Source organism: Aotus nancymaae, unplaced genomic scaffold (genome assembly GCF_030222135.1).
Source record: "Aotus nancymaae isolate 86718 unplaced genomic scaffold, 86718_ANA_hifiasm-v0.15.2.pri h1tg000014l, whole genome shotgun sequence".
In the NCBI taxonomy this organism is placed as follows: Eukaryota; Metazoa; Chordata; class Mammalia; order Primates; family Aotidae; genus Aotus; species Aotus nancymaae.
Genome location: NW_026988425.1, coordinates 16,743,781 through 16,760,864, shown reverse-complemented (window position 1 = coordinate 16,760,864; position 17,084 = coordinate 16,743,781). Strand labels below are relative to the sequence as shown.

At 42.0% G+C, this 17,084-nt stretch overlaps 1 protein-coding gene across 1 annotated transcript; it reads left to right on the top strand.

Annotated features, from left to right (window-relative positions):
* The first annotated feature begins 1,859 nt into the window (after positions 1-1,859).
* On the top strand, positions 1,860-15,704 carry ZNF622 (zinc finger protein 622). Its single transcript, XM_012475311.3, has 6 exons — positions 1,860-2,622; positions 3,927-4,187; positions 4,394-4,556; positions 8,969-9,081; positions 14,083-14,226; positions 15,439-15,704. Exons 1-6 carry the CDS (start codon positions 1,995-1,997, stop codon positions 15,564-15,566), a joined length of 1,437 nt encoding a protein of 478 aa, XP_012330734.2. The 5' UTR covers positions 1,860-1,994; the 3' UTR covers positions 15,567-15,704.
* The last annotated feature ends 1,380 nt before the right edge of the window (positions 15,705-17,084 follow it).

The window sequence follows — 17,084 nt, the reverse complement described above, 5'->3', positions numbered from 1 at the left end:
GACAGCATGTTCGCTGCAACCCCTTATGAGATCTTAGAACCATACGGCTAAGCTACTCAAATGCCTGACATACAGAAACTGAAATAAAGCTTGATGCTCAATTTTGGGGGTGATTTAATTCAGAGTAGTAGATAACTAATACACTGCTAGAGAAAAGTTATGCCTGGTAAGGAAATTAGGAAGGTAGGCACTATTTTTGATAAGAGGGTTTGGATAAGCCTCTCTTACAAAGGCATTTGGGCAGAGATCCAAAAAGTAAGGGAGCAAGCTAGTAAAAAGATGTTTCCAGCAGAAGAGTAATGGGTTTCTGACTTACTACCAACCAAAGATGCTTGTTAGAACATCAAATGTGTCATTGCGACTAAAGCGGGCTGAGCAGGGTAGAGAAGGGGGTGTGGCAGGACATCAGAGGTAGGGGTAGAGCCTCAGAGAATAAAAAGTAAGGTGTTTAAATTTTGTTGAGTTAAGGGAAGCCACTGGAAGGTTTTGAGCAAAAAGACCAGCACGACTTGATCCATATTTTTTGAAACGCCATCTTCATTTGGTGTGCTATTGGCGGCTTGGATTCTGAGCACGCAACATTCGATTCTGTAACAAGGCTGATTGGATGAAATGAACTCCCCAATCATTTGAAGTCCATTTCCTTTTCCTTTCTCCTCTCCTCTTTCCTTTTCTTCTCTCTTTTTCTCTTGAGACGGAGTCTTGCTCTGTTGCCCAGGCTGGAGTGCAGTGGCGCGATCTCGGCTCACCACAACCTCGCTTCCTGGGTTCAAACAATTCTCCTGCCTTAGCCTACCGAGTAGCTGGGCTTACAGGTGCGCGCCACTGCGCCGGACTAATTTCTTTTTTTTTTTTTTTAGTGGAGACGGGTTTCGCCGTGTTGGCCAGGCTGGTCTTGAACTCCTGACCTCAGGTGATCCGCCCGCCTTGGCCTCCGAAAGTGCTGGGATTATAGACGTGAACCACCGCTCTCGGCCTGAAGTTCATGTATTCTACAGAACTTTGCTGTCCGATATACATGAGGCTACACAACCAACTGGGCGCCTGACACGGGGCTAGTCCAAATTGAGATGGGCTATTAACTCTAAAACACATACGGGATTTCCAAGATTTAGAACCAACGACAGAGCGTAAAAGATCTCATTGTTTTAGACTGATTACAGGCTGAAATGATAGGATGGGCTAAATTAAATATATCATTAGAAGCAGTTTCACCGATTTCTCTTTACTCTTTAAAAAATGTAGCTACTATTAGAATTACCTACGTGGCTTGGGCTGTATGTCTACAGGGAGCCCCTCTTGGCACTCTGGGCACTCAAATGTAGCCCGTGTCCTCCGCCGGAGGGGCCGCCTCAGAAAGGCTGAGCTCCGGCCTGGCCTCTCCCGGAGAGGCGGTCCAACCACCCGCGAGGGTTCCGAGGTCCGCCCCGAGGGGTATGGAGCAGCCCGGGGTGAGGAGCAGCCCTCGCCATCGCGACATCCATTCCTCAGGCTGCTCGGGCGAAGCGCGCTGTCCTCAGAGAAACCGCGACGCTCGCGTCTCCGACCGGACCATTCATAATCGCGGGCTTCCTAGGGCCCGGGAGCAGCCTCGGGCGACCCACTCCCCTATTCTCGCGTAGCCGTCTCCTTGACCGCATCACGCCCAGCGGCACAGCCTCCAGAGAAGGCAACTGGGAGGGGATGACCGCCCTCAATCAACACCCACCTCGGGCTGACTGGGCGGGCCCAAGTCTCGTTCAGCCACAGCGTCCTCTCGCCTTCCCGGGCCTCACCGCGGCGGGGGCGTGGCCACAGCCTGAGAGGCGGGTTTCCGGTGCCGCTGAAAATAACTTCCGACGTGTGCAGGAAGTTTCCTCAGTGACAATTAGGGAGTCGGCTAGTTCAGTGGCTCTTCGTGGCCTCTGAGGCGGGTTAAGGTCTGAGGGTCTTGTGGGGCCAGGGCGCTGATCACTAGGTGTTTGGCTTGGTCGGCTCTTATTTCTTGCCTGGCAATGGCGACGTACACCTGCATAACTTGCCGGGTGGCGTTCTGCGACGCGGACATGCAGCGGGCCCACTATAAGACAGACTGGCACCGCTACAACCTGCGGCGGAAGGTGGCCAGCATGGCCCCGGTGACCGCCGAGGGCTTCCAGGAGCGCGTGCGGGCGCAGCGGGCCGTCGCCGAGGAGGAGAGCAAGGGCTCGGCCACCTACTGCACCGTTTGCAGTAAGAAGTTTGCCTCTTTCAACGCCTACGAGAACCACCTCAAGTCCCGGCGGCACGTTGAGCTGGAGAAGAAGGCCGTGCAGGCCGTGAATCGGAAAGTGGAGATGATGAATGAAAAGAACTTGGAGAAAGGCCTGGGCGTGGACGGTGTGGACAAGGATGCCATGAACGCGGCCATCCAGCAGGCCATCAAGGCCCAGCCGTCCATGTCTCCAAAGAAGGCGCCCCCAGCGCCTGCAAAGGAGGCCACGAGTGACGTGGCCGTGAGTACTGGTGGCCGTAGGACCCACGACCGAGACCCGAGCGAGAAACCGCCCCGGCTCCAGTGGTTTGAACAGCAGGCGAAGAAGTTGGCAAAGCAGCAGGAGGAGGACAGTGAGGAGGAGGAGGAAGAGGACCTGGATGAAGACGGTGATGGCTCTGGCTGGGTGGGGAGTGGGGAGAGGAACTTGGCCCAATTAAGTTTCCAGATTTATACTCGAGATGGGGGTATGTGTGTGTGAGTGTGAGGGAGAGAGAGAGCGAGAGCGCGCTTTTAAGTAAAATGATGAGGGCCGCTTGTTTAGACGCTTTCTGAAGTGCTTTATCTGGCCAGCAGGTTTGGCTGTTTAGTTCACTGTTGTAGAATCAGGGCCTAAAACTTTGTCTGGAAAAAGAAGTGCTTAATACATATTTAGAGAATGAATTGATGCCTTCTCTGTTTTGGATGGGGAGGCTTTTAACACATGCAGAGGAGGACATGCTATTGTCCTACCAGCTGCCGTGTAATTTGCGATTCTAGTGGATTTCCAGTTATGATGGTTTTGCGCTTTAGTTAAGTGAAACAGAATCAAGGGATCAAAATCAACTCAGCCAGAAATGTGGAGCTGTAGCCAGCAGCCTCACCTCTTTGACTTTATGAGCTATTTCTTCCTTCCTTTCCTCATCCCACATCCTATTAACAGTGCTGGTGCATGCGTTTATGTCTTAGTCTGTTCGTTCTGCTCTAATGAAGTACCAGAGACTGGGTAATTTATGAACAATATCAATGTATTTTCCCATAGTTCTGGAAGTTGGGAAGCCCAAAATCAAGGTGCTGGCAGAGTCAGTGTCTTGCGAGGGCCTGTTCCAGAGATGAAGTTTTCTCGTATCGTCATGTGGTGGGAGAAGCAGAAGGCAAAAAAGGGGCTAGCCAGTTTCCTCCTCACTAATCCTTTCATTGGGGATTAGCGCTCACCTAACCTGATCAACTCCTAAAGGCCCCACCTCTAATGCTATTTCATTGATGATTAAGTTTCAACATTTGAATTTTGGAGGGAAACATGCATTCAAACCATAGCTGTTCATAGAGCACCCCACCAGCACATACACACCCCCCATAGTTCTTTTGTGAAATAACAGATAGAGGCGTTGTTTTAGCAGTTTATAAAAATAGCCAGATAAGAGACTCGCTAACTATATGTTCAGCACTGGGCTAGGTGCTGTAAGGCATAGGAAAGAAGCAAAAGACTCCTGTTACCCGGAAAAGAAAGACTAAGGCATTTCACAGCCATACAGATGAGTCTGTGGTAAACGAATAGCTAAAATTGAAATCTTGAAAGAGGAGTTGTCCCTGAGAGTTGGGGATGGGGCTGCTTACCCAAATGTAGGACTATATCACCTCATGTGAATTTTTGTGATATCTTTGCTTGCTACCACTTTTCTTAAACTTTGTTTTTCAAAATTCTGGCTTGCAGATTGGGAAGATATTGATTCTGACGAAGAATTGGAATGTGAGGATACTGAAGCAATGGACGATGCGGTGGAGCAGGATGCAGAGGAGGAAGAGGCTGGGGAAAAACCACCCCCTGGTTCCATCCCTATTACAGACTGCTTATTTTGTTCCCATCATTCCAGCTCGCTCATGAAGAATGTGGCTCATATGACCAAAGTCCACAGTTTCTTTATTCCTGATATAGAATATCTTTCAGATATTAAGGGACTGATTACATACTTGGGTAAATACAATAGTTTTCCTTTTAATAAGGAAATACCACATTATTGGGGGACTGGTCTCAAGGGAACATTAGTTTTGTGTTCTTCATCAATCTTTGATATAATTACTTGCTTATTTGGTGAATGATTTTTGAATTGTGACAAATAATGAGATTTAATCTGGTTGCTAAAAGCTTTTCTCATAGTTTTTCCTTACATTATTTTTTAGGAGAGAAAGTTGGTGTTGGAAAGATTTGCTTGTGGTGCAATGAGAAAGGGAAGTCCTTCTACTCCACAGAAGCCGTACAGGCACATATGAATGACAAAAGCCACTGTAAGCTCTTCACAGATGGCGATGCTGCTTTGGAATTTGCAGACTTCTATGATTTTAGGTAAGCATAGTTTGAATATGAAGTGAAGTGAGGTCGTATTTACTTTGAAGTGATATTAGGTGTGCCAGGGCTGGATATGTGTTTGGCACTGTACAACATATTCTTAATAACACTTAGAACACCTCTGTATTAGGTAGTTCTTTCCTTGTAGTTGAGAAACTCAGTTTAACAGAGTTTAACACATATAGTAAAGAGAAGATCTTAGACCCAAACTGAAATTTGACTTGTTTTTGTTCTGGTTAAATCATCAAGAATTCAGTTTTGCCAGTTACCCCTTGAATAGAGGTACAGAAATTTGGTTTTACATGTTGGGTTCCTGGAGAGTCCTTGAATCATCAGCTGTCTTCTGAGGGAGTTGAGAGGGTTGCTAAACCTGGCCAAAACCAGGCATCTGATGGTGAGATTATCCCATTGGTGGTTCACCCGTGACTAGACTCTTTTTCTTTTTTTTTGAGAAAGTTTCTTGCTGTCACCACAGCCTCCCCAGCAGCTAGTGTTCACCACGATGCCTGGCTAATTTTTGTATTTTTTGTAGATGGTGTTTCGCCATGTTACCGAGGCTAGTCTTGAACTCCTGGGCTCAAGTGATCCACCCACCTCAGCCTCCCAAAGTGCTGGGATTACAGGTGTGAGATACCTTGCCCTGCCCTAACTAGGATCTTGAATAATTTGTATATCATTTAACAAATGTATGTTAAGTACTTGTGAACAACTAGTTGTCAAAATTCCTGTTACCTAGCACAGGAGATAAGCAGATGTATATAATTACCATGCCAGGCATGCATAGTCCAAGTGATAAAATGTTCAGTAAAGTCTCAGTCTTGTAAGTCTTCGTTTGCATTTTCTTTCTGAGTTTTCATTTTGCAGCTGGAGACTTCCAGTTGGTGGACATGACCGGGTGGAGGTGGAGGGGAGGGTCAGAGGTTGTGGCAGTGGAGAAGACAATGACTGTCTGCTGGTGGTGGGAAGCATCCTCTTTCAGGCAAAGGACAGTATTTATCCCTGTCAGGTTTCCTTTTAGTCAGCAGTGTTTATGACCTTTTGACCGATGTTGTAATCAGAGTGGTCAAAGCAAATACCACGGATAGAATCAAGCGGGTGCCATCAGCAGCAGGCTTGGAATGCCCAGCATTTGGTCTCTCATCCTGCGGTTATATTCAGGATCCTGCCCAGTCTCATAGATTTCAATATCTTCTGTAGGCCCATGACCCCCCACACTTATATCTCTAGTATAGCCTTCCCCTTAGCTACAGACTGAAGATATCCAGCTGCCTCCTTGATATTTCTACTTGTGTTCAAAAGAGATCATTAACTTCACCTGTCTGAAATCAACTCCTACCATGCATCCTAATCTGCTCCCCGCTAAGTAAATGGCATCTCTGTCCTTCTAGTTACTTAAGCCAAATGCCATGCAGTCTTCCTTTATTCTGTTTTCTTTCATGCTTACACTAGAATCTATCACCATATCCTGCTTTATCTACCTTTGCACTATCTATTTTCAGGTCTGGCTGCTTCTCACTAATTCTACTGCTACTACCCAGGTCCAGGGCGCCATCATCTTTCACCTGACTTCCTACAGTACTCTCCTGCTGCCTGCTCTCCATACTTACATTCTTCCTACCCCCTACATTCTGTTCTCAAAACTGAAACTGTAGGGAGATCCTTTTAAAACATTAAGTCAGGTCAAACTCCGCTCAGATTCTTTCAAAGACTACCTGTCTTATTCAAAGAAAAAGCCAAAGTATACTGGCCTGCAGGGCCCTGCACATGATCTGGAGCATCTGTGGTTCTTTTGTTTTGTATGACTTGCTCTCTGGATTCCTAACTCTTCCTCTAATGCATCAAGTGTGTTTCTCAGGACCTTTGCATTTGCTATTGTATTTGTCTATAGTATTCACTCAGATATTCACGTGACTTGTCCTTCACTTCTTGAAGGCATTGACACAAATTTCACCTTCTTAGTGTGGCCTTTTTTGACCACCTTCCGTAAAATAACGCCTACCCAATCCTTTTTATCCCGTTTTATTTTTCCTTATAGCCCCTACTGCCATTGTATGTATTATATATTATTTGTTTATTATCTCCTCCTTCTAGAATCTAAGCTTCAAGCCCTAGCCTTTTGTTGGGGTGTTGCTCCATTAGTTTGAATTAAAATATGTAACTGATGGAAATGGTTCTCCCTTAGTCCAAATGATGCATTTTTCATTCCATGTACAATTTTATTCTGTTGGTGCCTAGAAATGAGAAATCATGTGAGCTTTTCTTCCTAAAAATGAATATTAAAATGATTTGTTTTCCTTAAAAAAATAAAAGCCGAGTGTGATGGCATGAGCCTGTAGTCCCATCTGCTCAGGAGGCTGAGGTAAGAGGGTCACTAGAGACCAGGAGTTTCAGGCCAGCATAGGTGACATGGTGAGACCCTGTCTCTAGGAAAAAAATAATTTAATAAGTTGACAATGTTTAATAAAGAAAACTTGGAAAACAGAAAACCTTCACTTACAAAGCTAGCTTTTATGGAGTGCTTACCTGCCAGGCACTGTTCTAATCAGCAGTTTATGTGGATTCACTCAGCTAAAAAATGACAAATTACCTATAATTTCACTCTCCTTCACACAGTAACTTACTTACTTATTTTGGACCTGAAACTTTTTATTGAAGAATAAACTTACAGAAAAGTGCGTATATGTATACAGCTGGCCTTCTGTAGTTACAGGTTTCTCCATCCGTGGATCCAAACTATAGTATTAGAAAAAAATTTTGTGTTTACTGAACATGCACAGACTTATTTTTCTTGTCATTATTCCCTAAACAGTGCTGTGTAACAACTATCTACATAGCATTTACATTGTATTAGGTATTATAAGTAATATAGAGATGATTTAAAGTATATAGGAGAATGTGCTTAGATTATATGCAAATATTACACTATTTTATATCAGGAACATCTGCAAATTTTAGTATCCTAGGGAGGTCCTGGAACCAATCACCTGTGGATACCAAAGGATGACCGTACTGTGATATCATGATTCAATTTAGTGAAATGTTAAATGTAAATGGCACGTAGATCAAGAAACAGCATGTTAATAATACCCTGACATTTCCCTTGCGCTTCCTTCCAGGAACTACCCCTCCTTTCACCAAGAGTAACTACTATTCTGACTTATAACTGCATAGATCGGTTTTGCCTGTTTTTGTACTTTATATAAATGGAAGGTACTCTTGGGTCTGGCTTCTTTTGCTCAACTTTGTGTTTGGGAGACCCATTCATACTATTTGATATGACTGTAGATAGTTGATTCTTATTGTTATAGAGTATTCTGTTCATTGCTCCACAACATTTAGTCTACTGTTGATATACATTTGAGTGGTTTCTAATCTAGGGCTATTCCAACCATGCTGCCACATCATTCTGATGTGTGTCTTTTGGCAAATGTTTATATGTTATCTGTTGTGTGCTTATGTAGGAGTTGGGCCAGAGGATATACATATGTTCAATTTTAGAAAATACTGTCAAATTGTTTTCCAAAGTGGTTCTCTATACTCCCACTTGCAGTGAGGGAGAGTTTTTCATTTTAGCAACTTTGGTGGGTGTATAGTGGCTTTAATTTGCATCTCCCTGATGTTGATTAATGCAATCAAGAGCCTTTTTGTGTATTCATAGGCCATCTGGATATCTTTTTGTGAGGTATCTGATCAAGTATTTTGTCTATTTTCTTATTAGATTGTCTGGTTTACTGTTAATAATTTAATGTGCACTTTTCCAATTATTTTTCATGTGTATCTATGAATAGAATTTATTAGCATTTTTAGGAATATAGAGATTCTTCTGGAACTGCACTGTCCAATATAGTAATTACTAGGTATACTCATATAGCTGTTTAAATAAATTGAAAGTTTAATTAAAAATTTAAAAATTCAGTTCTTCAGTCAGACTACCTGCATTTCAAAGTTCAGTGCTTGAAAGCTCATGTGACTGGAGTTACTGTATCAGACACAGTATTGATAGAAATCAGACACAGTATTGATAGTTCTATCTATCTACGGATAGAACGTTTTCTGTCATCACAGAGTTCTGTTGGACAGCACTGTTCTAGAACTTGTTTTTATAAGGTTAAATTGAGTATTGCTGCATGTCCAGCTGTGCGTTCTCCTTCTCTTCCTCTCCATCAGGCAGCCTTTCTAGGGAAAAACAAATAGAATTCTCTTATAGGTCATTTGCTCACGTCTACTACAGATAAAATGCTAACAAGTTGTTTTCTCCCCAAACCTTTTAGCCGGTAGTCCCTATAGCTGCTTCTTTCCTCTCCCTTTTAGGTAGCTTAGGAAGTTTGCCACATTTGCAAATAGAGTTTATGTCTTTTAGTTCAAGTTGAGATATTAGTCTATTTATTAGTGCAATTTCTCTGTTATAGGAGTAGCTACCCAGATCACAAGGAAGGGGAGGACCCTAATGAGGCTGAGGGGTTGCCTTCAGAAAAGAACTTGGAATATGATGATGAAACCATGGAATTGATTCTGCCTTCTGGTAAGTGCATTTGTCAAAAATAAATAGCTTAATGCCAGTGGGGTTGAGGGAGCAGCATATCTGCGTCAATTACCTTCCATACTCAGGGAAATAGATCATAGAGCTTAAAGTTTATGTTTGGGTTCTCATGTATGGTATAAATCCTGGAGGTTGCTGCTCAGCTCTAAATTGGCTGTTTTGTTTAAATTTGATTAGTGTTTCTGTTCACTTCTGGGTTATGACTCAGAATGTTTGATCAGGCATTTCTTTCTTTCTTTCTTTCTTTTTTAAGCTATAGACTTTTCTGTCCTGTTCTTTATCTTTTTTTTTTTTGGTTTTGTCTAGATTTCTCTTGTTAATTGTAACCTTACTGTTATTCTTTGAACTGATTCCTGTTTCCTTTTGTTGCTCAGACTTCCAAATGGTAGTTTGGTGTGGGTGTATATGACTCATGGTGGAAATTTATCCACCATGATGTACGAAAAGATGAAGAATAACCATGAATGTGAGCAGCATACATGGTTGTTTATTGTGTGGGAAGAAAGAATCGTGATTAACTGATAAGAATAGGAGAAGCTACAGAGGACATGTTTGAGAAGTGAAAGGGGACAGTAAAGTAGAGATGATAATAAGATCTTAATACCCGGTATTTGCTGAGCAGTTAGCACATTCAGGCAGATGTATTTATCTTTATAGGCCAACGTGAGTTAGATTCCAACGTCTTCATTTTACATATGAAGCCTGAAAAGGTTGAGTAACTTATCAAGATCTCACACACACAATCAGTAAAGCCTTTTTCCAATATCCCTACACTGCCTCGGGAGATTTGCAGTAATGGTGCAGGCAGGAACAATGCAGCCTGCTGGTGGAGATATCTGCAGTGAAGCAACCTTGTCTTAGGGCTTTTCACATAGAGTGTCACTTCTTAGGTACAGATGGCAATCTTTAGCTCAGAATGATAACCTTGTAAGGCCAAGAGCAGTGTAGAGTGTGGCAGCAGAAGGAAAGGTCAGGCAGAACCAGTTTTGAAGATGACAGTTCTTCCTACAGTGATAAGAAAGTTATAATGCAATATATTATTAAGGCCTAATACCCAGTGGTAAAACTTAAATCCCAGAAAACCTTTTCTGGTCTTTCTCTGCTGATGGTAACCATATAGAATATCAGAAATATGTTTAATAACTTATTTTCTAGGACTCTATGTTTAACTTGTTGTCTGCTTAGCTTCTGCTTCTGAAATGGTGGAATCAGATAATAACAGACCTTAAGGAAATTGAAGATAATCCTAGTGCAGCAGTGTCTGCCTATGTGTAGTAGGCTCACCATAGTGTTGGCTTCATTTTGCATCTACTTTAGCACAATATATTACAGAACTTAGCACAACAATGAACATATCTATTTAAAAAATCTAGAGTGTTTAAGAGAAGTTTTCATCTGGACTTTAAATTTTTGAAACTTATGAAAAATAAAGAATACTCAGCTTTGTCCTGGGTGATTGAGTTTTTTAAGGTTAGCCACAGCCAAAAATGGGTATCTAAAAAGATACCCTATTTTGACTGCCAGAGCCAAACCCATTTTTGTCTTTGGCTAGCCTTAGAAAGATCTTAGAGCGATCTTCCTCTCCCACATCCAGATGACTTAGCAACTCCTAAATGTCTTTTGAAAAATTTTTTATATTCATAAGTCTGTGTCACCATTACAGCTTCCTGTCTGATCATCTGTAATCTGGTTTTCACATGACCACCAAAACATTCTTTCTAAAACACCAGTATATTTTCTTAACCGTCTGTAGTTCCTCCACTGGAGCTATTGCCTTGAGGAACTCTGAGTTTCTCTCACACCTGGTCCCTCAGGTGTATAGTGCTAGTTTATTCCTCTGCCCACCCACACGGAGTTTTTCTTCCTCTGGGCGTTTGCATATGGGGTGCCTCTATTATTCCTACTTTTCTTGTAAGGCTCAACTTCCTTAGATTCAACTCTCTGGGAAGCCTTCCTGAACTCAGCTCCTGTTCATTTACTGGGTAATGAGTCTCCCCTGCTGCTGGGACACTGAATCTAGTTGCTCAGATTGGACTTTAGTAGCATTAAGTAGGCAATCTCAAAGCCAATGACAAAAAGTATCCACTAGAGGGCACCGTGAGCATTTATTTTGAAGATTGTGGTCTGGCGTGGTGTTTTTGGGTGTCCTTCATTACTCTTCAACTCATATGGAGTAAGTTAGCATGAAAGGCCCATTCAATTGGGTGTCATAAATTGTAAGGCCGTTTGTTAAGAAGGAGCAGACATTAGCCTGCTGTGATGGTGTGTTCCTGTAGTTCCAGTTGAGGCAGGCGGATCACTTGAGCCCAGGAAGTCAAGAGTCAAGGCTGCAGTGAGTCATGATTGTGCCACTGCACTCCAGCCTGGGTGATAGAATAAGACCTTGTCTCCAAAAAGTAAAAAATAAAAAAAAATAAGGGTGTGGACAGTTTGTAAGCAGTTACTGCTGTGTCAAAAGCTAGATGGATAGGTCGTGTGCTTCACCATGACTTAGATATAACCTATCCCTTATTTATTGGGCAGTTGCACTGTATTCTAGAAAATACATTTCCTTGATGAGGTCCTTCAAGTTGAGCTGTCCTTAGCCCATTGTACTTGGTGCTAATATCAGGTGGTCACTGTCGTTGGCACAGGACAGGAATAGCTCTAAACGCTATTTTCAGTTCTTTTTTACCAGCTGTTGGAAACCTTGGCATTGAGTAATAAAGCCATTTCAAGGACGCTTTAAAAGGCCAACCTTCTGTAAGATGTATTTCCACATGTTGCTTAAGAATATAAATATATTGATTTCTTATGTCTTAATGACCAGCAGTATCATTTAATGGGTTGGGATAAACCTTGCAAACCTGGAGTGTCCAGACCTAACGTTGTGAATAGAACATCACAGTAAACAGTGCTGGAGTTTGCTGTAGACCCTCCATTTAAATTTATGTTTTTATATGTCAACTACATCTCACTTATTTCTTGTGGTCTGAGAGCTTTGTTAACTCTTATGCTGCCAAAACAGTCAGGTTTAGGGGAAACGTTTTTCTCCACACTGGTATCCAAAGACTATGTCTTTGAATTGAAAGGTTCTTTTTGCCATCTCTTAAGTATGATAACAAAACAAGCAACTGAAAGCAATGACTTTTCCACAGCTGTTTAGCGAGCAAATTATTTTCCAGTTGTTTTGCCAGGTATAGGGACTTAAATTAACCAAAATAATTTTCTCATGCAAATTGAAAGTCTGGATCCTAAAAGCAAATACAGACTTCAACAATATTTATAGTATCTTGTTCATGGTTGTTTCACACAAAAAGTTCTGAAAGAAATGGTTTGACATATGTAAATAGAAACCTTTCCTGGAAACTGTATACAGGGTTCTACCCTAGTCACATATCTTTTATTCATTTTCAGTGGAAATGGCTATTTCGTGCCTTATGTATAGGCTATTGTTAAGTATCTGCTTGGTTATGTCCCTCTGGGAAGGTATTTGATTGGTTTTGTCCTAATTAATATTCTTGTGAAAGGATAGCTTGCCTTTAGTAAGCTTTTAGGTAATGTTGATGACACTGGCCTGGGGACCACCTTTGGAGAGCCACTCCTCTGATGAAGCCTGGAATGAGTCATTTCTAAAACCAGCCCCCTTCAGGTCATCTCCTGTGAGCCTATGACACAGGGGTTGGGACATTTTCCCTAGAAAGGGCCAGAGGTGATCGTTTAGGCTGTGTGTGCCATTCTGTCTCTGCAGCAGCTTCCCACCTCTGCTGATGTAGCAAGCACCAAAGCAGCTAGAGATGATACCCACACAGATGAGCATGGCTATGTTGCAGTCATACTACCCAAAACAGGCGGTTAGCCAGATTTGGTTCTCTAGCTGTAGTTTGCCACCCGCTAGATGAATATATCAGATGTGCCTCACCCTTAAATAGGAACCTTGAATTGTTCCTTTAGTAGATATCTTTGCTTACCTCAGGTTTTTATTAGCCCAGCTACAGAATTTCCAATCTGTGGCCAATACCTTTTTTTCATAGTTTTTAATTTTAAATATGCAGAGTCTGTTTTCTTTTTTCTCACTCTGTTACAAGTTAATGGGCCTATAAGATAATGAGATATACAATCATATGTTGTAATGACATCAGCATACTTTGAAAATTAAATTTAGAAATTCATTTCTGAAAGCATGATTGACTCACATAGTTTTACTAGATCCTACTAAATAAGCAAAAGGTATAGACAGAATTCAGCTTAATCATCTTTTATAATTTGAATTCACCAGGTGGTTTCCATCATTTAGAAGCAATAGGCAGGGTTTCTCAGCCTTGGCACTACTGACATTTTGGATGAGGTAATTGTAATGGGAGGCTGTCCTGTGCATTTAAAGAAGTTTAATAGCATCTCTGGCCTCTACCCACTAGGTGCCAGTAGTACCCCACTAGCTGTAACAACCAAAAATGTCTTCAGTCAGTGCCAAATGTCCCTTGCTGGGTGAAATCCTCATTGGAGCATCACTGCAACAGAGAATTTAAGCAAAGGAAAGATGGATTGATTTCTGTTTTGATCCTGGCCCTGGCTTGCAGACCTAAACATCAGAACTACTCTCTGTGCTTAATATTCTTCCCATACATATATCTATAATTGTCTCTTATCTTCTAGGGCCCTGTTATCTGCATTAGTAGGGGTTTCTATGTGAATTTTTGGGGAGGCATATTGTATGTAAGTACACAATGCTAAGTTTTTCACTTAACAGTGACTTGCCATTCTCTTTTTTAAAAATCTATTGTTTGTTCTTCTTTTTCTTGAATGCTTTCTTTCTTTCACTTTTTCATTTTTATTTTATGTGCCGTTTCATCTTTCTTTAGAAAGTAGAACAACTGTTTCTTCTGGTATATCAGTTTTCCATCTAGTATCTAAAAGATCTGATTTGAAAAGCCCTTGCTTTATAGCTCTGCCTTGAAAAACCTATCCAACTCAGTGTTTCAGTATTGCTCTTTTGAAATACAGGTGCCAGAGTGGGTCATCGCTCCTTGATGAGATACTACAAACAGCGATTTGGCTTGTCAAGAGCTGTGGCAGTTGCTAAAAATCGGAAGACCGTGGGCCGAGTACTTCAGCAGTACAGAGCCCTGGGATGGACTGGCAGCACAGGTACGTTGATGTTTACAACTACAGACAGTCTAAGAACTTGTATTTCTAGAAGGGGTGTGGGGAAAGGTGTTTCCATTTACGTTGTCCTGTGGATTCTCTGTAGGGGAAACTTAACCTCTTGGCTCCAGGGACTTCTGTTACCACTTGATGTGTTTAAGGCAATAAGCCCAAAGCTCTATGACTTAAAAATTTCATATTCCTGGCACAGTAATTTTATATACCATTAACTTTTTCAGAAGATAATAATTAACAAAAATAATTATTTAGTAATCACCAAAGGTTGAAATTATCCTGGAGGCTATGCAGAGGAATTAGATAGTATCTTAGTGGTTAATAGCTTGAGCTGTGGAGTCAAACGTGACTTATGTGATGTACTTAGAGGTTCTTATATGATGAGCATGAGTAATTTAGTTAAGCTTCTGTTTCCTCATTTATAAAACAGATAATAATAAGACCTACCTCTTAAGAGTTGAGTGGGTTGAATGCCATGCATGTGTGATATAATGCATGCCCATAGTCAAGGTTAGCTATCAGTCCCCTTTTTTGTAATTTTCCCATAGAAAATTTAGTAAGAGTCAGAAGAGTCAAGAATGCCACTGCAATTACTGAGCTTTGAAACCTCATCAATATGCTACTTTTAAAATCTATTCTGATGTGTCTGCTGGATGAAGCTGATTATCCTTAGATCTTCAGGGAAAACATCTCTCCAGCCAGAGGACTGTGGAGAAGATAAGAGGAGGGCTGCCTTCTGATGGCCTGGAAAGCTCTAGGCAACTAAAATGCATTTTAAATGCCACTGTGTTTATATGTGATTTCCGTCACTGTGGCTGCCACAGTGACGTCACTTGAATCTGGCAGAGACTTGACTTCATCTTACTCTTATCAGGAAGTATTTTCTGACTTGATTTACAGTTTCTGCCTTTCTGATTAATGGGGCTTCACCTTTTGGGCTTATAGACTCTTCCAGATGATGAAAACTAAAGATGCTAATCCCAGAGAAATGTAGATATACGAAAGTTCTGGTATGCAATTCTGGGGCCCACAGAGACCCCCGAGGCCCATTGCTTAGACACCCCAAGTTAGCAACTCTGTTTTAAATACAAGAACCCAGTTACCTCAAACTAACCTTTTTAATTCTCTGCCAAGGTTAGATTTTCTCTGATCACAAATAACAGACCTTTGTCTAATTTCTTAACCCCCTTCCAACCATAGGAGCGGCTCTTGTGCGAGAGCGAGACATGCAGTATGTGCAAAGGATGAAATCAAAATGGATGCTGAAGACAGGAATGAAGAACAATGCCACCAAGCAGATGCACTTTCGGGTCCAAGTGAGATTCTGAGAGTCTGCTGGGACTGAGCAATCATCTCTTGCCCAGGTTTCCTCCTTGCCCTGAGGACCAGTGAAAGCCAGATCATATGAGAGACCCTTTTGCTGCTACTTCATTCATTCTAACCTAATAATAAAAGTTAGAATCCCATGTGTTTTCAGATGTCATTTTTGAATAGTGCTTAAAGGTTATGTTTTCACAAGGTAAGTCTTGTGTCTACTGGACCCTGGGACGTGCACTGCTGCCTGACAGTTGCTTCATCGCCTCAGCTTTAAATGACTTACGGTTGTCAGAATAATGTGAGAAATCAGGAGTGACTTGTGTGCCCCAAACTTAGTTTAACTTTCAGAGTTACTCACCATGTCATGGCACTGGGACCTATGTAAGGGGGCTTGAAGGCTCATGTAGGGGCAAAGTTTAATGTCACTCATTGAGTGTATCGTGGCACAGGAGGTGGTGAATATCTCTGGACACTCGCATTAAATCCAGGCTGAGTTAAAGAGCACATGAAGAGCTTGCTGCAAAGCCTTTCTCTTTCTAAACATGAATGCATCGCTTGACTGCTGTGTGCTCTGATGCAGTTTCCAATGGCACAGTTAGTTTAGGAGGAAAGTAAAGGTAAAATGTTTAGGTATCATTTTAGAAAGGCTACCTCAGGGTCAAATCTCTGGAGAAATTCTCAGTTTAGGTGGCTTAGGGGAAGGCACTAATATGTTGAAAATGAAGCTAAACATGAAGTTCAAATTCGTTTAGTTATCTTTGTGACCTTGGAAAAGTGACTTGTCTTTTGAAATCTGTGAAAAAGAAGTGTTTATTATCTCACAGGTTGTTGGGGTTAAATAAATCTGCTGAAGGACCCATCACTCGTTGAGTCCCCAGCACAGAATTAGTGCTTAAAGTTCTCTTTCACAGAGCAAATGTGCCACACTGAGTAAGGCATGGTGAGTTTTAGTCAGTGCAGTATTCTGAGTAGTGAGTTCAAGCATGTCGGGAGAATGTGGCTGCCCTCACCATGTATTAACCAGACCTCATTTGCTAGACATAAGTCTTTTTCTTTATTTTTTTATTGCATTTTAGGTTTTGAGGTACATGTGAAAAACATGCAAGATTGTTGCATAGGTGCATACGTGGCAGTGTGATTTGCTGCCTTCCCCCCCTTCACCTATATGTGACATTTCTCCCCTTGCTATCTCTCCGCAACTCCCCACCACCCGCTGTCCCCCCAACTCCCCTGCAACAGACCCCAGTGTATAGTGCTCCCCTCCCTGTGTCCGTGTGTTCCCATTGTTCAACACCCGTCTATGAGTGAGAACATGCGGTGTTTGATTTTGTGTTCTTGTGTCAGTTTGCTGAGAATGATGGTTTCCAGGTTCATCCATGTCCCTACAAAGGATGCGAACTCATCATTTTTGATGGCTGCATAATATTCCATGGTGTGTATGTGCCACATTTTCCCTGTCCAGTCTATCATTGATGGGCATTTGGGTTGGTTCCAGGTCTTTGCTATTGTAAACTGTGCTGCAATGAACA

Excerpts from the sequence above, each read along its gene's own strand:
- ZNF622 (XM_012475311.3), top strand. The coding sequence starts at position 1,995 with ATGGCGACGTACACCTGCATAACTTGCCGGGTGGCGTTCTGCGACGCG. Across the intron at positions 9,082-14,082 it reads GGAATTGATTCTGCCTTCTG|GTGCCAGAGTGGGTCATCGC; the intron begins GTAAGTGCATTT and ends TTTGAAATACAG. Across the intron at positions 14,227-15,438 it reads GGGATGGACTGGCAGCACAG|GAGCGGCTCTTGTGCGAGAG; the intron begins GTACGTTGATGT and ends TTCCAACCATAG.